The sequence below is a fragment of the Ciconia boyciana genome, chromosome 1, assembly GCF_034638445.1.
Source record: "Ciconia boyciana chromosome 1, ASM3463844v1, whole genome shotgun sequence".
NCBI classification, from domain to species: domain Eukaryota; kingdom Metazoa; phylum Chordata; class Aves; order Ciconiiformes; family Ciconiidae; genus Ciconia; species Ciconia boyciana.
The window spans coordinates 98,897,820-98,914,643 of record NC_132934.1 but is presented as its reverse complement, the minus strand read 5'-3'; the positions used below and the strand labels follow the sequence as shown (position 1 = coordinate 98,914,643).

The window sequence follows — 16,824 nt, the reverse complement described above, 5'->3', positions numbered from 1 at the left end:
GGCAGAAGACACCCATACTTTTTCAGACATAAGAAAAAGTCTGGTAAACTGGATCTTCTAATCGCAGCTAAAAGTTGGCTGGGAGACTAAATAACATCTAGTCTAGTGCCTGCTCTTTCTTTTGTTTTTTGAAGAGAACGGGTATGCTTTTCAACGTCCGTATTGGATGCTGTCTTCTGCTTTCTCAGAAGACATGTTTGCTGGGTAACTATCCTGGCAGGCAGCTCTCAAGCACAGCTCTGAATGATCTAATAGATCTTTTCCATTTAACATCTCAGCCCCTGTTAACAGTTTGACATTCATTTGTCTTGCTAGGATATTTACCAATGTTTTGGGTCTAGCAGAAATTCAATATTTAGTATAGTAGTTTCTGCTGCTGAGCTTTTACTCTTACAAAAAGGAGAAATCAATATTTGGCGAAGTTAGATGTGAAAAGGCCATGCATTTTCTCAGAAACTGGTATCTGAAGAACTCTGTTCTAGAAAATAAATATTTTAAAGCATTTCAGTCCAAAAGTACCCTCTTAAAAAAAGCTCTCTCGATTGAATGTCTGTTTTTACTCAACCTATCAAGACTCTCAACTTCATTGAGAGACTTGTTCCTGCCTTCTCCATCCTCTCCTGCCCAGCTCTCAGTCATACTTAGGCCACCTAAAGCATCTGTGGGGAGGAGCCCTCACTGCCCCTCAGACTTGGGCTGGCTCCGCTCTGTTTAGCCCTGGCGCATTTGTCAGAGGGATCCTGCGCAAGGAGCTTTCCCCAGGCAACGGTACCTTTCCCTCCTCTCCTTCTGCCTCCTACAGCACCGTGGTGCACTAGCTGCCTGCCCTCCCTGCCCTTCTTTCATGCCACCCGGCCCGTGGGGTTCAACTGCACCAGTGTTTGGGTGACAGGGGAGATGCAGGCTTGCTGAGATGGGAAGGTCTCCCCAGGTGTCAGTTGGCCTTGGTTCTCTAGCTACGTCCTTTCTAATGGCCACAACGACAGATATAACCATTATAATATGCTGTTGACATTGTATACTCTTACTATCATGCTTTAGGTCCTGCCCTGGCCATTTGAGGCTGGGTCTACCTGCTAGGACCTAAATGTTCATTTCTTCATTCCCTGGTCAGCTTTGGCACAAGGAACAAGAGAGGTGCTGTCATCTGAAGTGGCTGTTTGTCTGTCCCCAGATGTCAGCTGGAGATTGCTGGGTTATTCTGGCCACTGCCCCCGCCTGTTCTCTGCCAGCTCCTGCCCTGCCAGTGCATGGGCGTGTGGGCTGGCACAGGGGCGGCTCCAGACCGCCTGCTCTCGGTCTACCCTCCTGCTGCAGCTCAAGAGAGGTAAATGGAGGAAAGCTGGTAGGATGCAATCGTAAGCAGTGTGGCTTCAGCGAATGGTAACAGAAAAGAGTGAGACAGCATGCAAAATAGTTATTTTGCCTGCAAAATATCAGATGGGAAAGGGCTAAGAGCACAAAAATGCACTTCCTCCAAGATCTGGACTCTATTGGCCTGACATCTGGGAGACCTTCCTCAGCACCCACCACAAACCAGCTCTCAGGGAGCCCCTCCACCTAACCCTGCCCTCAGGACACCTGCGAGAGAGGCAGACGGCACAGCACCCCAGTCCAAAGCCAGCCAGCACTTACTGGGAGCATCACAGGCTGTTCCCCAACAAGGGCCACGGTTGCTTTCTCTTGTTTGCCTCTCTCCCCTGTTGTACCAATATGCTGATGTGGGTGCATGCACAGACAACCACATGTGTGACAGTAATTCAGAGAATAAGCCAAATAAAGCAACCTCTTAGGCTAACAGGTATGCAAACCAAGGCCAGAGCATCAGCAGGGATGGAGGGGATGAGAGTTTGAGTATGTTAGTATACTTGAACGATTACCCAGGTAACACTGTAGCTATCTGACAAATGTTGATTTTTAAAAGTAAGACCCATGTCTGAATCATGCAAGAGGAAATTTCAGATCATTAACTTCTATTTTTATTTCTCTTGCGTCAGTGATCAACAGCCCCCAGACACAGGTTTTGCTTTTTTTTTTTGTGCTGCTCCCTGTTGAATCTTTCTTTGCATTCAAAGCATCAGCCTCACATGGCTGGTCCCTGAGCCATGGGCTTCCTCGGGCAAGCAGCTACGGTCAAGGGATTGTTGTCAGACCCGCTGTTTGATACCCATTCATTTTAGGAGCATTGGAAATATGTTTTCCAGACCCACTGCTCTATAAGCAGAAAATACAGCCCGGTTTTCAGTGGGCAGCATTGCTCTGATTCGGTGGTACCTCAGTGATTGTAGGGTAGTTCCTAAGCCACTAGAAAGGGGACAGAGCAAGTAACTAAAGATGGAGAAGGCTTCCAGCATGAAATACCAGCTCACATGTTTGCAGTACACAGGTGCTGCCACTCCTGACCAGTTTGAGACCCCCAGGCAGGACCTCATTTTCAGAACCGGAGCCTTTGGCAGCAGTTGAACATCACACGCCATCAAGGATGCAACTTTGCAACAATGGTAGTTCCAAACTGCTTTAGCTGCTTACTAGATTTTGGCCATGATTTCCTAAATACAGGCAGCGTGGTCATTTTGTAGGTGGGGCATGGAGATCTTGATGACCAAGGTATTTGCCTGTAACCTGCAAAGTACCAACACAAGCTTACACATCGGGGTGAGGTAGAGGCAATGTGCGTGCCAGTGGCATTGATATATGTGCAATGGATCTACTATTTTTGATGCCAGAAATTGAAGGAATGGCCTCAAATTCTTCCTAAGAACTATGGGGTTATTTACTAACATTTTAACTTATTGCAGCTGAAAAAAATACAATGTAAATATGTATATATAAAAAAACCCAGTGTATTTCTAAAGCTATTGCTTTCAGAACCAGCCAGGAGTGTTACCTTTCCAAGTGCAAGCAAGTAGACAGCTGGCGTAAGCCCCTTACCGAATACTCTCACGGTGGTGCTGCTCTTCTGGACTCTCTCCGGGTGGTACACCACGTGGCAGGAAAACACCCTGCCATCATCTGTGATTTTGGTGGGGAAAATCTTTAAAGTGTTATTCAAACCCAGGCGGACTCTTTGCCTGTACAGCGCGCTGCTGTTTCTGTACACTGCAGGACAGGAGGGCTCCTTGGTCACAAGTTCTTCTTTCCTGCCATTTTCCCCCTGGGAAAAGAGCAATCCACACAACGTGTGAAGACCAGACAGCCCCCCAAATATTTTTGTACAACAGCTCTATTCCCACTGTGAAAATCTTCCCTTGCAATCCCTAGCATCGTGTAGTAGTAAGTGGACATTTGCAACATCTATTTTTTTCGAAATACATTCTCTCCCAGAACTTCAAAACCAATAGCGGTCATCATCTTACTAATAAACATGGAGTAAATAGCTGTGTTTTGTGAGTCCTGATCTCTGTAGCCTGCAGGGAGGGCAACAGAGCTGCTTTCTCACTGCAGCAATCTTTAAGTTATGCTGAACATCCCATACGTATTAAATACGATTGAAATTCCAAGAAAATCCTTGCTTTTTTAGATTTTAAATAGCGAGAACCTGGTAATAATAGCTAAAAGTCATCTCCTCTTAATGCCTGTGTGCCAGCCACCCTTAGGTATAGGTGCAGCCGGCACATTCTGGACATCTGTGCCTCGGTACATATTTGCAAGCTGTACTCTGAATGACGCATGGTAACCCACATATGTCATTGTGCTGACCTTTGGGGTTTTTTTCCCCCTTCCTCTGCTACTTTGTAGAGTGAACTAGCAACATTAAGAAGTAGTAAGGACAAGGTTGTTCCCTACAAAAATTTTAAGAATTTTAATATTAGGAATGCACTGCAAAGGGGAGATCTACATAGATAATGAGCTGGGACAAAAGACTAACAAACCTAAAATATTTGAAAACCACATTTAAGAAAACCCTCAACAGTTACAGCTCCTCGGTGACAATAGGTAGAAACTAACAGGCAAAGCTCGAGGACACTGCTGGCTGATACTTATCTCTACATACTGAAATTAATGCTAAAAGGTTACATTAAAACATGCATACAAATATTTATCCAGAAAGTGAGATGCAGTACAAAAAAATAATGAGCTTTCGAGCTTTATATCTCACAGTGAATTGCTTAAAACCAGTTTTTATGTGGTTAGCTAGATAACTGGGTTTGCACGTCTTCAGCGTGCATCTGTGACACAGAGGTTAACAAAACAAAAAACATTACAGACAGCCCCTTTTTTTTTCTGTTTCGAAGTGGCCTCATATCTCACTACCCTTCACAGTAGCCGTGTATTTTTCAGAGATACTAAAGCTTCACTATAGCAAAAATCCCTGAGAAATCCAATGCAAGGCATATTTTAGTTGTTACATTTGCTAGGTTATTTGCTACTTTCCACAGACCTGCTCTACATGTACTGAAAGTTAAAAGCAATTAAGATGGATTTTTCCCTCTTTGTTTCTTTAACAGATACTGTTTGCGGTGTCTATGTTGCAAAACCATATTTGTATTTTTTCCCTTTATTATCACAATCCAACATGACTGATACCTTTTGTTTAGTGGATTCTACAGGGCACAGTAAAGTCTAACATTTCTATTTCAATCTGCAAAAATACCCTGTAGTTCCTTCTGCAATTTATATCTGAGATGAAAAATACTTACCACTAGCCATTTCAAAGGGTAGTTGGACAAATTTTCTGAGGTCGTGTCCTCAAGGCATGGAATTTCTAAAGTCTGGTTTAACCATACTTCCTTCACGTAGTGCTGCTCCTCTTTTGTCATTGCAACAACAACAACAACAACAAAAGCCCAGGAAGGAAAATCAGAAACATGATGTTCATTGTGCTTTAAAAACCAATGCTGACTAGTCTTCTGTTCAAGGAACAGGCACTTTTTGATTAGAAGGGAACTGTAATTTTCAGCCATTACCCATAGACACATTTGTTAAGTGAAAGCCCTGCATCCGATTCTAGATGCAGTTTCATGACTCTAATTGATGGCTTTACCTGAGTTTTTGGGCAATTCATAAAAACCTTTGCTTAACTGCAGGATCAAGATGTCTTCTTTTGGAGCTGAGAATAATTTGAAGCTTCTATTTTTCTCTTACAATTTTTTTCTGTAGCAATAAACCTTCACATCCATTCTGTGCTCCTGTATTTCCTTTTCTCTGAAGATATCCGCAGACCTTCTTTTCACTAAACAAGGTGTTCGGCATGTCAGGCAGGTTAAAATTAACTCTGTTTTTCAGTGTAAATGCTCCTTTTGTTATTCTCCAACCTGCCTGCTACCAGAAGCACAGAACTTGTCACTCTTTCTTTTCTCATCGATTTAAAAAAGCATTTCAGCACCTCCTACCCTACCCATTCCCAGTCCAGGGCTCCAGCCCAGCTGTGGCAGGGCAGAGAGATGCACCGAACAGAGCACAGCTGCGGTCCAAACATCGGCTCTGCGTGCGTGTGTGTGTGCATTTAAACAGGAAGAGCAGTGGTGATGGCCAGGAGATGCTACGAGTGCCTTGGTGAGCGCTGATCGCTCCGACCCTCAGCCTGGCAGCGGGTGCTGGTGCCATGCAGCCTGCCGTGCCGGCCAGCCTCCCTGCTGCAGCCTGCCTGCCGCCGCTGTGCTGCACAGACCTGCCTTCCCTCTTCCTGGTGGGCATGCATGAGCCCACACCACAGGGAAACTCTTGAAATTTGCTCCCCTGGTAGCTCTGGCTTGCATGTTGAAATAGAATAGATATATATTTTGTTTATTTATTTTTTATCTTGAGGGGAGGGAGAATATCTAGCAGTCCCAGACCATTAGGTTATTTGGCAGTGGGGACTTCCTGGTGACTGTAACTTCCTTTATATCTGGCACCCAAGCACGGAGTGCCAGTGCCAGCACGCAGCCTGTGCCACAGGGACGCGAAGAAAGGCAGCGCCCAGAGCGCTGCCCAGAAGACCCAGCGGCAGAAGCAGCTCATCTCCGTTCTCCACCAGAGTGAAGCAGCTGAGGTTCTCTGGCTCTCCACCAGAGAGGTTCTCTGGTTCCGGAGAGGTTCTGTTTCAGCAAGCTTCAGCACCAGAGAGGTTCTGGTTCAGCAAGCAGCTGAGGTTCTCTGGTTCTCCACCAGAGTGAAGCAGCAGAGTGAGCTGTGAGTCAGCCAGCACAGTGGGACACAGAGTGCACAAGCCCTAAAGGGGCTGGATAGTGCAGAAAGGACAAAGAAAGGGCAAAGGAAGCAAATCTATAGCTTCCCCAGGAAGAAAACTGCACAGAAGACTTTGCTGAGACAAGCTACCATGCAAAAGTGCCGTGCAGTGTACGAGAAGTACGAAGATGAGTAGTCACCCCAGGAGCTCAGCCTGCAAACAGCCCCTGCCTGTTCTCACAGTCACGTCCCAGCTGCTTATTTTCCCCCCCGTCTTTGATTCCCATCTCCATTAACAGCCTGTTGGCTAAGGTCCTCCGTGTTTGTCAGTCCTATGTAGGCCTGCCGCTCTGCGGGCTTTTTGCATCTACAAGTTGAATCCATCTGGATTCACTTTACTTTGATGTAGTTGGGAGCTGTACTTCATTAATGACTAGCACCCTTCTCCATCCAATTCGTAGGCTGGATTAAGGTCTTTTGCCTTCTTTGGAGTGGAAGTAGTTCATTGCAAAAGATCTGGGTGCCTTAAAATACAAATCTGCAAGAGGTATGTTGCAAACGTAATTTTTTATTTCTCTCTAGCAAACAGTTATCAGTAGCACAGCTTGCTACATCATGCAGTTGCTGAAAAAAGCCATAATGATGCTCATATAAACAAGAGCTGCCCATGTTTAACATGTAGATAGCAATAATGGCATTGAACATGCTAGTATCAACTAAGGGCACCAGCAAAAGAAAAGGAGCAATGCCTGATTAGCACTATTACTGTATTAAGGAAGAAACAGAGGAAAAATCCCATGAAGAAAGAAGCATGGAGGGTTTCACGTAGTTACCAGCACTGTTTGTGCCTCACTGCTTTCTGCTTGATCCAGCCCCTCTGCCCTGTGAAGTGCAGGAAAATTCTCAAAGGGGAGACTACCGCAGCACACCCCTGTACAGCAGGTAAAGCGGCAGCTTCATCCTTGACACAATTATCCAGCATGTACTGTTTAAACACACCCATCCTCTATGGGACATGCAGAGATGCTGGCTATAATTTTGCCTTTACAAGTTCATCAGGGCAGGAAGGTACCGCTGGGTCACCCGAGATGTGGCTCTGGGATAACAGCATTGAAATGCTTGGAGCCACTGCCATGCAGGGGCCATCAGGGAGTGAGGCGGCAGCTTGGGTTAAACATCCCTGTGTATGAGGCTTGCATAGGACCTGGAGTTTGTTTGTCCAGAGTTGCCAGCCTGCTTCGGGGGGGGCCACTGCTGCGGCTGCTGAGGAGCCGTGCCCTGTCCCTGACCCCATGGAGTCAAGGCTCCTTCTGCTGCAGGGCCAATGTGATCCAGCATGAGGACCAATGTCCCTCCTGCCACTGGTCTGGCCTCACGACACAGGCCAAAGAGGTGGTGGGAATGCTGTGCCCATGGATGCTGCTGCCCCAGTGCTGCTGCCCCTGCTACCCCCTATCACCTGCACCCACCCTGCTTCTAAACCTTGAACATGTGCTGCATCTACAGCCCTGGGCACAAGCAGGGTGAGCATGCTGGCCTTGCAGCTCTGAACTGAAACCGTGCCAGGTTTGTTGCATTTACTTTAATCCTTCTTGGCTTGTTAACAGAAACCTGGGTCAGGAAGAGGTTTCTGGGGTCATCAAATCCAGTCCCCCACGTGCACAACAACAAGCTTGCCCAACTTGCCCAGCATCCCCGCCCAGCTCCATCTTCATGGCAGTTTGGAATTTTGCTCTCACTGCTGGCATTAAACAGCTGTTCCCAAAGTTGCTGCACTAATGGTTGCCACTGTTGTTTAATTTGTAGCCAAATCCATTCACATCCTATTTAAACCCATTTGTTCCTTTGCCAGGATAATTTAAATATCCTCCCTGGAGTTCACACTTTCCCCTGAGGCTTACTTACCAAAAGCAGTCAAGCTGCTTTCCACTTTCCTTATGGCAGACAGAAGCAGCCAAGTCTCCATTCCCGTGGTCGTCCTAAGCAATCCCCCACCTTACTCCAGTTCGGTTTTGGCGGTGGGGACACACATCCCTCCATTGAGCTAACACTCAGCAGGCCCTGCAGATGCCAGCCCTCAGCCTCAGCCAGGCAAGGGTGTTTTCTCTTTCGTGTGCCCAGTGCTGCACGCTAATAGCAGCAGCACAGTATGGTTTGGAGACCCAGCATCCTTGGGCCTACCATCTCCTGAGCCGTTCGCCTAGTCTCTGCATCATCTTCCTCCAAAATGAAAAATCTGGAAACTGCCCGTCTCACTACCTTTTTTCCTTGCTATCTAACTTTGTATTCCTCCAAACAAATAAGGTTTCCTAAGCAGGAGGTGGATAACAACAGCTAAAGGGTGCCTGGTAAATAGGAAACTGTGTAGACAGTGGCATTCAGTGGCACCATTGCAAACCCCCAAAAAGTCACCATCACCAACCAAGAAATGGTCATCTATCCTGTTATTCTACCCTCCCATCCCCCCAGTTACAAAAAAGCAGCATCTCATTCGTAATCACTTACCTTCTGCCTTGACAATAAGTTGAATTTTTGCAGCCTTTGTCCCATACGGGTAAGTAGCAAAACTGCACTCGTACAGCCCGCTAAGGGAGACGGTAATGTTTTTCAGATGCAGAGCCCACTGATTGCACTCATATGTGATGTTTGGATTGGGGGAACACAAAGCCTCTGTAGCATCCCAGTCGCAGCACTTCCTCATGCTGAAGGACACCGAAAAGTTGTAAGAAGCCTCAGGAAATGTGAAGTAATGGGTGCCATAATCGGGGTGATAAACAGCTATTTTGGTAAGCTGGGTGTCATCAGTCTTGGACCACTGTGTCTGTATTATGTAGGTGGTGTGTGGTTTTGGGAAGCTGCACACCAGGGTCACGTCAGTACCTGGCAAAGCACGGACCACTTCTGTTTGTGTAATGATGTCTTCAGGCTGGCCTTAAAAACAAACAGGACCGTTTTCAGGGCAAGTAACGTTTAAACCAAGCTTTCCCCTAAGCCGTCTTTGACATGCTTTGGTGCCTTAGCCACAGACAACCACGAAGATCCTACAGCTGTGACAACAAGCTTTCCAGTGAGGAGCTTTACAGCAGATCTCCACCAGTACAAACTGCAGAGAGAGAACCAGGAGAGCAAACGCGTACTTGTCTGGAAGAGGGTGGGGATCTCCCATTGCACTCACGGGGGAGAAAGGGGAACTCTGAGGGCCTCTGTGAAAATGGAAATATTTCAAGTGATATAAATAAAGCAGAAGCTGGCCCCACTTATTTCCCAGCTCTTTTTGCAAGAACAAATGAGTTATCCCTGCTGGCTAATTCTGCCCCGCACTGTTCCCCCTGCCCACTGCCATTGCCTTTGCTGCTTCAACAGAGAAAGCTGCTCTTTTACCTCCACGTTATTAAACAGCTTCTGCATGGCCTAAACAAGTGTCTGTTTCAGTGTCAGAGCAACCTGCCCTGGTAGGTATGGTTTCTTCCTCAATTAATTTCATAAAGCAGTCCTTAGTGTGCCATATAAAGGAGTAATGGATCAGTGAAATGAAGGGGGTTTCAGTGTGAGCCGGTACTACTTGGTTTTGCTGCTGTGGTAGTAAAATTGATTTCTCTCCCTTTCTCCGTCCTGTGAACAAGAGGCTCGCAGTCCCCAAACCCCTGTGTGCAGGGCACTGACAGACTCAAGGAGATGAAGAATTTGTGGATGGGGGAGTCGTAGTGAGACAAGTAATCAATCACACCCACAGAGCCATACACAAAAAGGCCCTTTTTCAAAAGGGCATGCGGGTCCCCAGAAAAAATGAGTTTGTGCAGATGTCCTTGAGTACAGACTTGTCACCCACCATCTCCATTGGAGTTTATCCTCCCTGTGTATCAAAACATCACTGTAAATTTGCTTTGGGAACTCGCCCCACAGTTCCACCAGCCATACTGCTGACTCCCCAGGGCAGCAAGTGCATACTGCTCACCTTCTTTACTTGAAAAAAGCGGGTATCAATTTCTTTGCTTTGACATCTGCTCTGCCGTGTGGTACGGGGCTCTGGGGCGCCTGAGCCAGGGGATGCCCTGCCAGGGGCCAGGCAACTCGATGGCGCCTGCAGGGAGGATGGCATGCCCCGCGCTCTGCCAGCTCAGCCAGGAGCGAGACAGGGACCCGGCGCACCCGCAGCTCCGGTTTGACAGGGAAGAAGAACAAGGGCAGAGTCCCACATCCCCGCAGAGCTGGCTGAGACTTGGTACCTAACCACTGAAGTGTGACATGAACACGTAGAGACTAGGTGCATGGAGAACAAAGCTACTGAATGGCCATGGTCAACACTAATGTCTGTTTTTTATTGCTGTGCATGCTCTGTTCATCTTTTAATTGACTTCCAAGAGATGGGATGATGTAAGAGAGTAAATAAAAATAAGCCTGAGTGACAAGTGCTGTGAGAAAAATCACTGAAAACTATTTTTGCCAGTCGAGGGAGCTTATTATAGCAAATGCTCACTGATTTCACTGCAAGTTTTGCATCAGTAAAACTTAAGTAAAAAGCGATTAGCAATCTTGTGATCAGACCAGCAGGCAAGGGACACCTAGCAAGTTATCTCTCATATTCATACTGATGCCATTCATACTGAGGTCAAAGGACCACATAAAGAATGCCTGCCAAGAATTACTTGAATATTTTATATCAAGATGAAAAAGTTACATATGTAGAAACAACATTTTAATTTGTGTTGTTTGTTAGTAGCCTAGCACTTTAGGTTATTTTAACTGAAACCCTTTCATGCAAAAGTGTTCTTAACTTATTTGTTAGCATCTCAATATAATTAGTCTCATTTTATGCCAACTTTATTTTTCCAAATCAAATGCTGTTCATTAGCCCATACTTGTGCTCTATTTGAAATTTAATAGAGTAACTCCCAGACATTTAGATGTCTGATCTCCACAAAGGGCATGGTGGTGTCCACTTTCACCTTTGAGTGACTTCAGTGAGGATTGCATCCTCAGGGGAAAAAAAACAACAGTCCTATTTTTCCCTAAATAGTATTACTTTCCTGCATGTGCATGTTTTGAGGCTTCTAGTTCTTTCTTTGCATTTGAGAACTTTTATTTTCTATGAATACACATATGAAATACTTTCCTTTCTTTTAAAATCCAGTTTGCCTCAGTGATGTAGAAAATAGGAACAGCCTATGCCAGATTTTGAGATGCATCTTACCATGCCAGTCAAATACACGAACTTTTTCCTTTCTTAACTGGAAAAAGGTGTATTCTACAAAATTCGTCTTCCTAGCTGGTAATAAGTACTCCTGCATTCAGTATGGTCAGCCTGTTGGGGGGGTGGGAGGAAGGGTTGTGAGCATCAGGCTTTTTCTTGGTTTTCCTCAGATCGTTTTTGGTTTAAACTCCCTCTGATGGGGATGCAGTTCTCTTTACTCAACTTTTCTGAAGGTTTTACTCCCAACGAAAAATTTGTTTCTCAAGCCTTTAATGCAGCATGTAGGGCTGGGTGGGGAAGAGGAAGGGAAGAATCTATTTAAGGGGTTGCAGCTGTACAATTTATCCTTGCCTTTAAGTGTTTCAGCTCTTCCTCTCTCTGCATACACAGGTATGTGTGTGTGTGAGAGGGAGATTGATATTTTTTACTTGCTCTTTGAAAACAGTTTTCCTTTTTGCCCATTGGAGACGAGCACATGTTGCCCTAAATACAAGTGAGCTCGTCTCAGTGATTATTCTGGTGAAAACAGGTTAGGCATTTTGAATAAACTAATCTGCTAGTCAGCACAAGCCATTTACTCCTTTCTAGCTGCACGTTATAACTAGGGTTGTTAGAAAGTTGTCAGGAAACAGAAAATCGTTACCAGTAGCTACAGCTTGCCTTAGCGAGACACAGCAACCTCCGCCTGCACATGCCGCCCTGCCCCTCTCCACCCTCCGTCGTAAGCTGAGTCAAGGCGTCCCACCCTTACCTGCAACACTGGGCACCGAGAGCAAGCAAAAGAGGGAGAAGAGCCACCTTTTTTCCATCTTCGCTTGATGAAGTTTTGGTGAATACGTAGCTCTCTTGGCCTGCTCCTCGGAAAAGGAAGTCAAAATGGTCTGCCCTCTTCAGACAGGCAGATGTGCAACACAGTCACACTCATCATTTTCGCGTGACTTCAAAGAAATGCTTCATTAAATGCAAAAGCCTCAGTTTCCTGCCGGAGCAATAAAATTAGTACATCTTGTGAAACCTTCATGTTGAAAACACTAAATAGACTGCAAGTCGATGTTCAAGACTACTCTTTTTTTTTTTTCCTTTGTCTTTTCAGATAAGCTCAGAGTAAGCAGTTTACTGGGTTAAACTCTCTTGAAAATTTGTCAGGTGTCTAAAGCTGAATATCTGGTACATAATGTACAAAAAAGCTGACCTTTTTTTCCCCCTGCTTCATTTCCTTCACATGTTATTCCAAAATACTCAAATATACTATTTCCAGACTCTCTACACTCGCTATCTTTTAAGAAAACAGCAAGATCACAGAACCAATCCCCCTAAATTAAAATAGAGTGAATTGAGAGTTTTCCAGACTCCATTTTTTTCTGAGAAGGAGACCATTAGTTATTTTCCTGCAGGATGAAGAATTACAGCATCACACATGACAACATCAGTTGGTGTGGTTAACCCCCATACCTCACTCTGTTCAGCTGCTAGCTTTGGTGTTGGCATGTGGCTCCAGCCAGTCCCGTGACCTGTCTTTATTGCAGGTCACCTGTAAATCCTTCTGAAGTGTCCTCAAAAGCATATTGCATTTCCATAAACTAGGCATACACCTGTCAGCAAAGCATCTCATTGCAGACAGGTCTTATGCAAATTGGACCTGCTGCTGCCGGCTTTTCAGAAAGACAACAGGTTTGAGTTCTTGCTTATCACACTTCTTTTCCCAAAACTAAAAGAGCAAGGCAGGACACCTCACATACACAACATGAGCGTATGTTATCTGCTGGCTCTTCCCGAGACAGGATGGGTGTTTGGAAGCGCAGCTGGGCAGGAGTCTGGTTGCCCCTGATAGCTCCCTCCCTGGGGGCCCGAGGACAACCCACCCTTTGACTCCAGGGAAAGCCTATTACAGCCCATCCACCAGAGCAGAGAAAGAGAGTGGCCTGGATGACACAGTCCCTTCAATGGACACCTCTCTCCACCAGCAGTGGTCTCCCTCGGGTGGCTGGTCTATCTTTGGGTGATCCTGGTCCTGACATTTCTCTCCTGAAAGCATTTCTAGGGGGCCTGGTGCCTTTGTCAGCCCCTTTCTTTTATGGCAGCCCTCTCTGCTGCTCAGGCAAGGCTGACGGAAACTGCCAGTCACCGCCTGCAATTTTCTTCCCAACTGTTTTCCATTTCCTCCCCAACTATCGACTTTTGCTAACTGTGGAGCTCCCCATGGCTCCAGCTAAGGCACAGAGAGTTCAAGGTAATAAAGAAAGACCTCACTGATGATTTCCCTATTTTATGCACTACCAGATGCAAACAACATCTATACCACTTCCCTAATTTGTGCAGGTGCAATCTTTTGGTAGCACGTTTAAGCAGGCTAACGTCTCCAGCTGGAACAGCTGGTAGTGCTGGCCAGGCTACGGTCAGGCCTCCAGACATGTCTTGGAGGATAAGTGCTGCTGCATGGTTCCTTTTTTGTTTGCCTTGTTCCCCTACCTAAGGAAACACACTAAAAGCAGTCTTGGTAAATGCACTGGATGCCCAGGTTACTGCTAAGGGAATACTCTCTGGGGATGAAATATCTGCTTGTCACTCAGAAGCCTAACAGAGAAATATCTGTCTTGGAGGATCAAGAAGTCCTGAAGTTGAGGATGAACAGAATATTCAAGCCATTGTAACTGACAGCCACAGAAGGGAGTAAAAATATTAAAGGTATATGTTCTGGTTTCCAGTTCAGAGCAGACACCACAAAGAACCCAGAGATTATCTGCGGACACTAAAGTCCAAGAAAATTGGACTTCAATCTAGAATTTGGGCTTTCATTCATGAGTGCAGTTACCTTAGCTTCTCCTGCTGATCAGTTCATGCAACCTTTGTACCCTGAGAGAATATATTTTGTGTAACGTGGGGGAAAAAAAAATATCTCAAATGACCCTTTTTATCGATCTGAAAAATACACCACAGTTCAACAAGACAGCCCAAGTGCCGTGTGGTATATTCAACAGCCACGGAAATCCCTGCGCAGCTTGAGGTAACTAGAACACTATGTCTTGCCCTCAGAATTTGTTTCCCACCCAAAATAACATCCTAAAAATATACTGCTGCCGTGTCACATTGTGTTGGCTGAATGCAGCCACCCAGCGTTGTTGCTGAGCTTAGCGATGAAAGACAGACAAGAAAGAAACCTCCCGGCTTGATGGATTTTTGTTCACTTCAGAGCTGTGTTTTGCCCCAATTCCTACCTTAAGCCCAAAGCCTGAAATAGTCATCCACCCCATTGCTGACATTGATGTGCGTGAACAGCAAAGCCCTGCCTCTCCATATGACATCAAAAAACCCTTCTGAGACACACCACTTAGCTTACTGGCAGGGAGCTGTCTCTTCCCTGGAGCCAGACACGAGGTCCCACTCACAGCAGTGCAGATTATTATGAGAGGTTCCTCCCCCACCACCCCTTCCCTGAAAAGTTACTCACAGGCAGCTTGGTAGGCACCACGGTGGGATGTTACCCACCCGGTTATGGATGGCGGGGACGATAGGAGGTACTGACACATGCCCAGGGGTGGGGACCTCGTTGGTAGCTGGAGGGAGGACATATCTGTAATGGGCTTTTCCTTGGTGGGGCAGCTGCAGGGATGTTCTTCCATCATGCTACACGTGCCTTTCTGGAGAGACCCAGAAACCATTGCAAGGCTGGGAGGCTTTAAAGGAAAAGAAGCTCTGCCCAGACAAGACACACACATTGTCAGGGGATATGTGAACCGCCACGCTTTCTTTTGGGCTGGCCAAGCAGTTGGCCTGGCTGGTCCTCCCCTGTGCCTCAGGCAGTGGCAGTGCTGGCAGGAATGGAGGGGCTCTGAGCATCCCCCGGGAGGGGGCCCCGGCAGTGCACTGCAACGTGGGGCTCTGCCCACTGCTCAAGCACACCTCTGCTGCCACATGTGACATTCATTTTTTCCCCTTGAGTGGCAGTGGGGGTGGCAGTGGGGGGTCCTCTAATTATTTTCTGTAGATCCATTCACCACTGGAGGAGGTGTTTTGAACACTACAAATGACACTTTCCTTGGCAATCACCCCTATTATGCGTCATGCTCACAAAACCCTCGACTGCAATACAATTCTTCTGCCTCAATTACAGTAAGCTGCACCTAAGGAAGAAGCGGAGCTGCAGTCAGTCCCACAGAAAAAGAAACTTGAACTCCAGAGAAAAATTCAATTATTCACAAAGAGAGCCTTTTCAGAAATGCTAGTGCGCCAGCTCTTCCTGCCAGAGGCGAGGATGATTACCCTTGCAGACTGGTGTCCTCTAAACATTGCTTAAAGAAAGCGCTGCTCCCCCGTGAAAAAGAGATGGAGACTTTGAAGCAGGAATTTCATTAAAGAGTAAACTAACCTTTCAGGTTCGCTTGGCACTTGGCACAGAAACCGCCACTTTGTCATTGTGTTTTGGTTTTGAACTTCTTTGAAAACTGTACTAATGACTCTGTAGCTAGCAGGCAACTTTGCCCACGGCATCTCACGGGGGGCGGGGGGCAGACGAGTGGGTGGCACAGGCTCAGGGGACAGTGTGGCAGGGGACAGGGCACTGAGGCGATGGTAGGATCCCCACCGGGCTTTTGGTGGGGATCCTGACACCAAATGGAGCAGTAGGATCCCCTGATCCCCTGCTTCCTTCATCTCCCCATCCTTAGCTCTTGTGCCTCTTGCCTGCTTGCAGCACTCTCTTCTATGTGGGGAGGAGAGGGGAAGGGGGTTTCTCACTCTGCTTCCTTCTCCTCCTCCTCCTCTCTCACGGCTACACGCACACGTCCGCATGCTGTGTTTGACATAACGCAGCCCTGGTTTCAGCTGGGGTGTTTAGGCAGCATCAAAAGGCGCACACTCTTCCCTCCCAACAGCAATTTTTCCAGCTGAAAGATGTTTAAAGATCTGAACAGACTTTTCATCCCTTCTCCCTCACTGAGAGCTCAGAGTATGCTCAGCCCCGGCTGCCCCCCTGCTCTGTCCCGGCCTGCCCTGGCACCAGGGCTGCTCCATCGCCTTCCCCAGCTCCGCCGCTGCTCTCGGTGCCGACACCAGCAGGATTCAAGATGTCCCTTTCTACAAATATTCCATTTGCTGTTAAGTCCTGCAGACATTTTGGAGCCAAATCCAACTGGATGACAACTCTTTAATTATGCCTTTTGCTCTTCCCACTGGTAAATACTGCTTTCTTCACTTTGTAAACAGGGAACTTGCTTTTGAGTGGTCTCGCCCAAGACTACGAGTCAAATAGGCAAGGATAGACAAGGAGTACAGCCCTTAAATCCTCTCTTCTTGCTGTCTGTAGGAAAAATCTCTTTGTGACCACTTCATGTTTACAAAGCCTTTCAGATAAGTCAACAGGGTGCCTTTTGGGAAAGCAGGAGGATCACAGGGAGTGATCTAGTGCTGGGTTCCTCTGTGTGCACATCTCTGACTCTCCATTTTTGTGATATAAGAAAGGGACTGCCAAAGCTGGCAGTAGTTCTTCTAATTAGAAGGCCTAACTTACAGGTCATGTTTCAGAG

The 16,824-nt window shown here is 46.6% G+C and overlaps 1 protein-coding gene across 1 annotated transcript in view; it reads right to left on the bottom strand.

The window, feature by feature from the left end:
* CD96 (CD96 molecule) overlaps positions 1-15,952 on the bottom strand; it is a 32,383-nt gene extending 16,431 nt beyond the window's left edge. Inside the window, exons 1-5 of the mRNA XM_072852351.1 lie at positions 15,669-15,952; positions 12,054-12,190; positions 8,617-9,042; positions 4,641-4,750; positions 2,932-3,154 (exon numbers count right to left, since the gene is read on the bottom strand). Coding sequence (XP_072708452.1) covers positions 2,932-3,154; positions 4,641-4,750; positions 8,617-9,042; positions 12,054-12,190; positions 15,669-15,952 — 1,180 coding nt within the window. The remainder of the gene's footprint in view (positions 1-2,931; positions 3,155-4,640; positions 4,751-8,616; positions 9,043-12,053; positions 12,191-15,668) is intronic.
* Between the last annotated feature and the right edge of the window lie 872 nt (positions 15,953-16,824).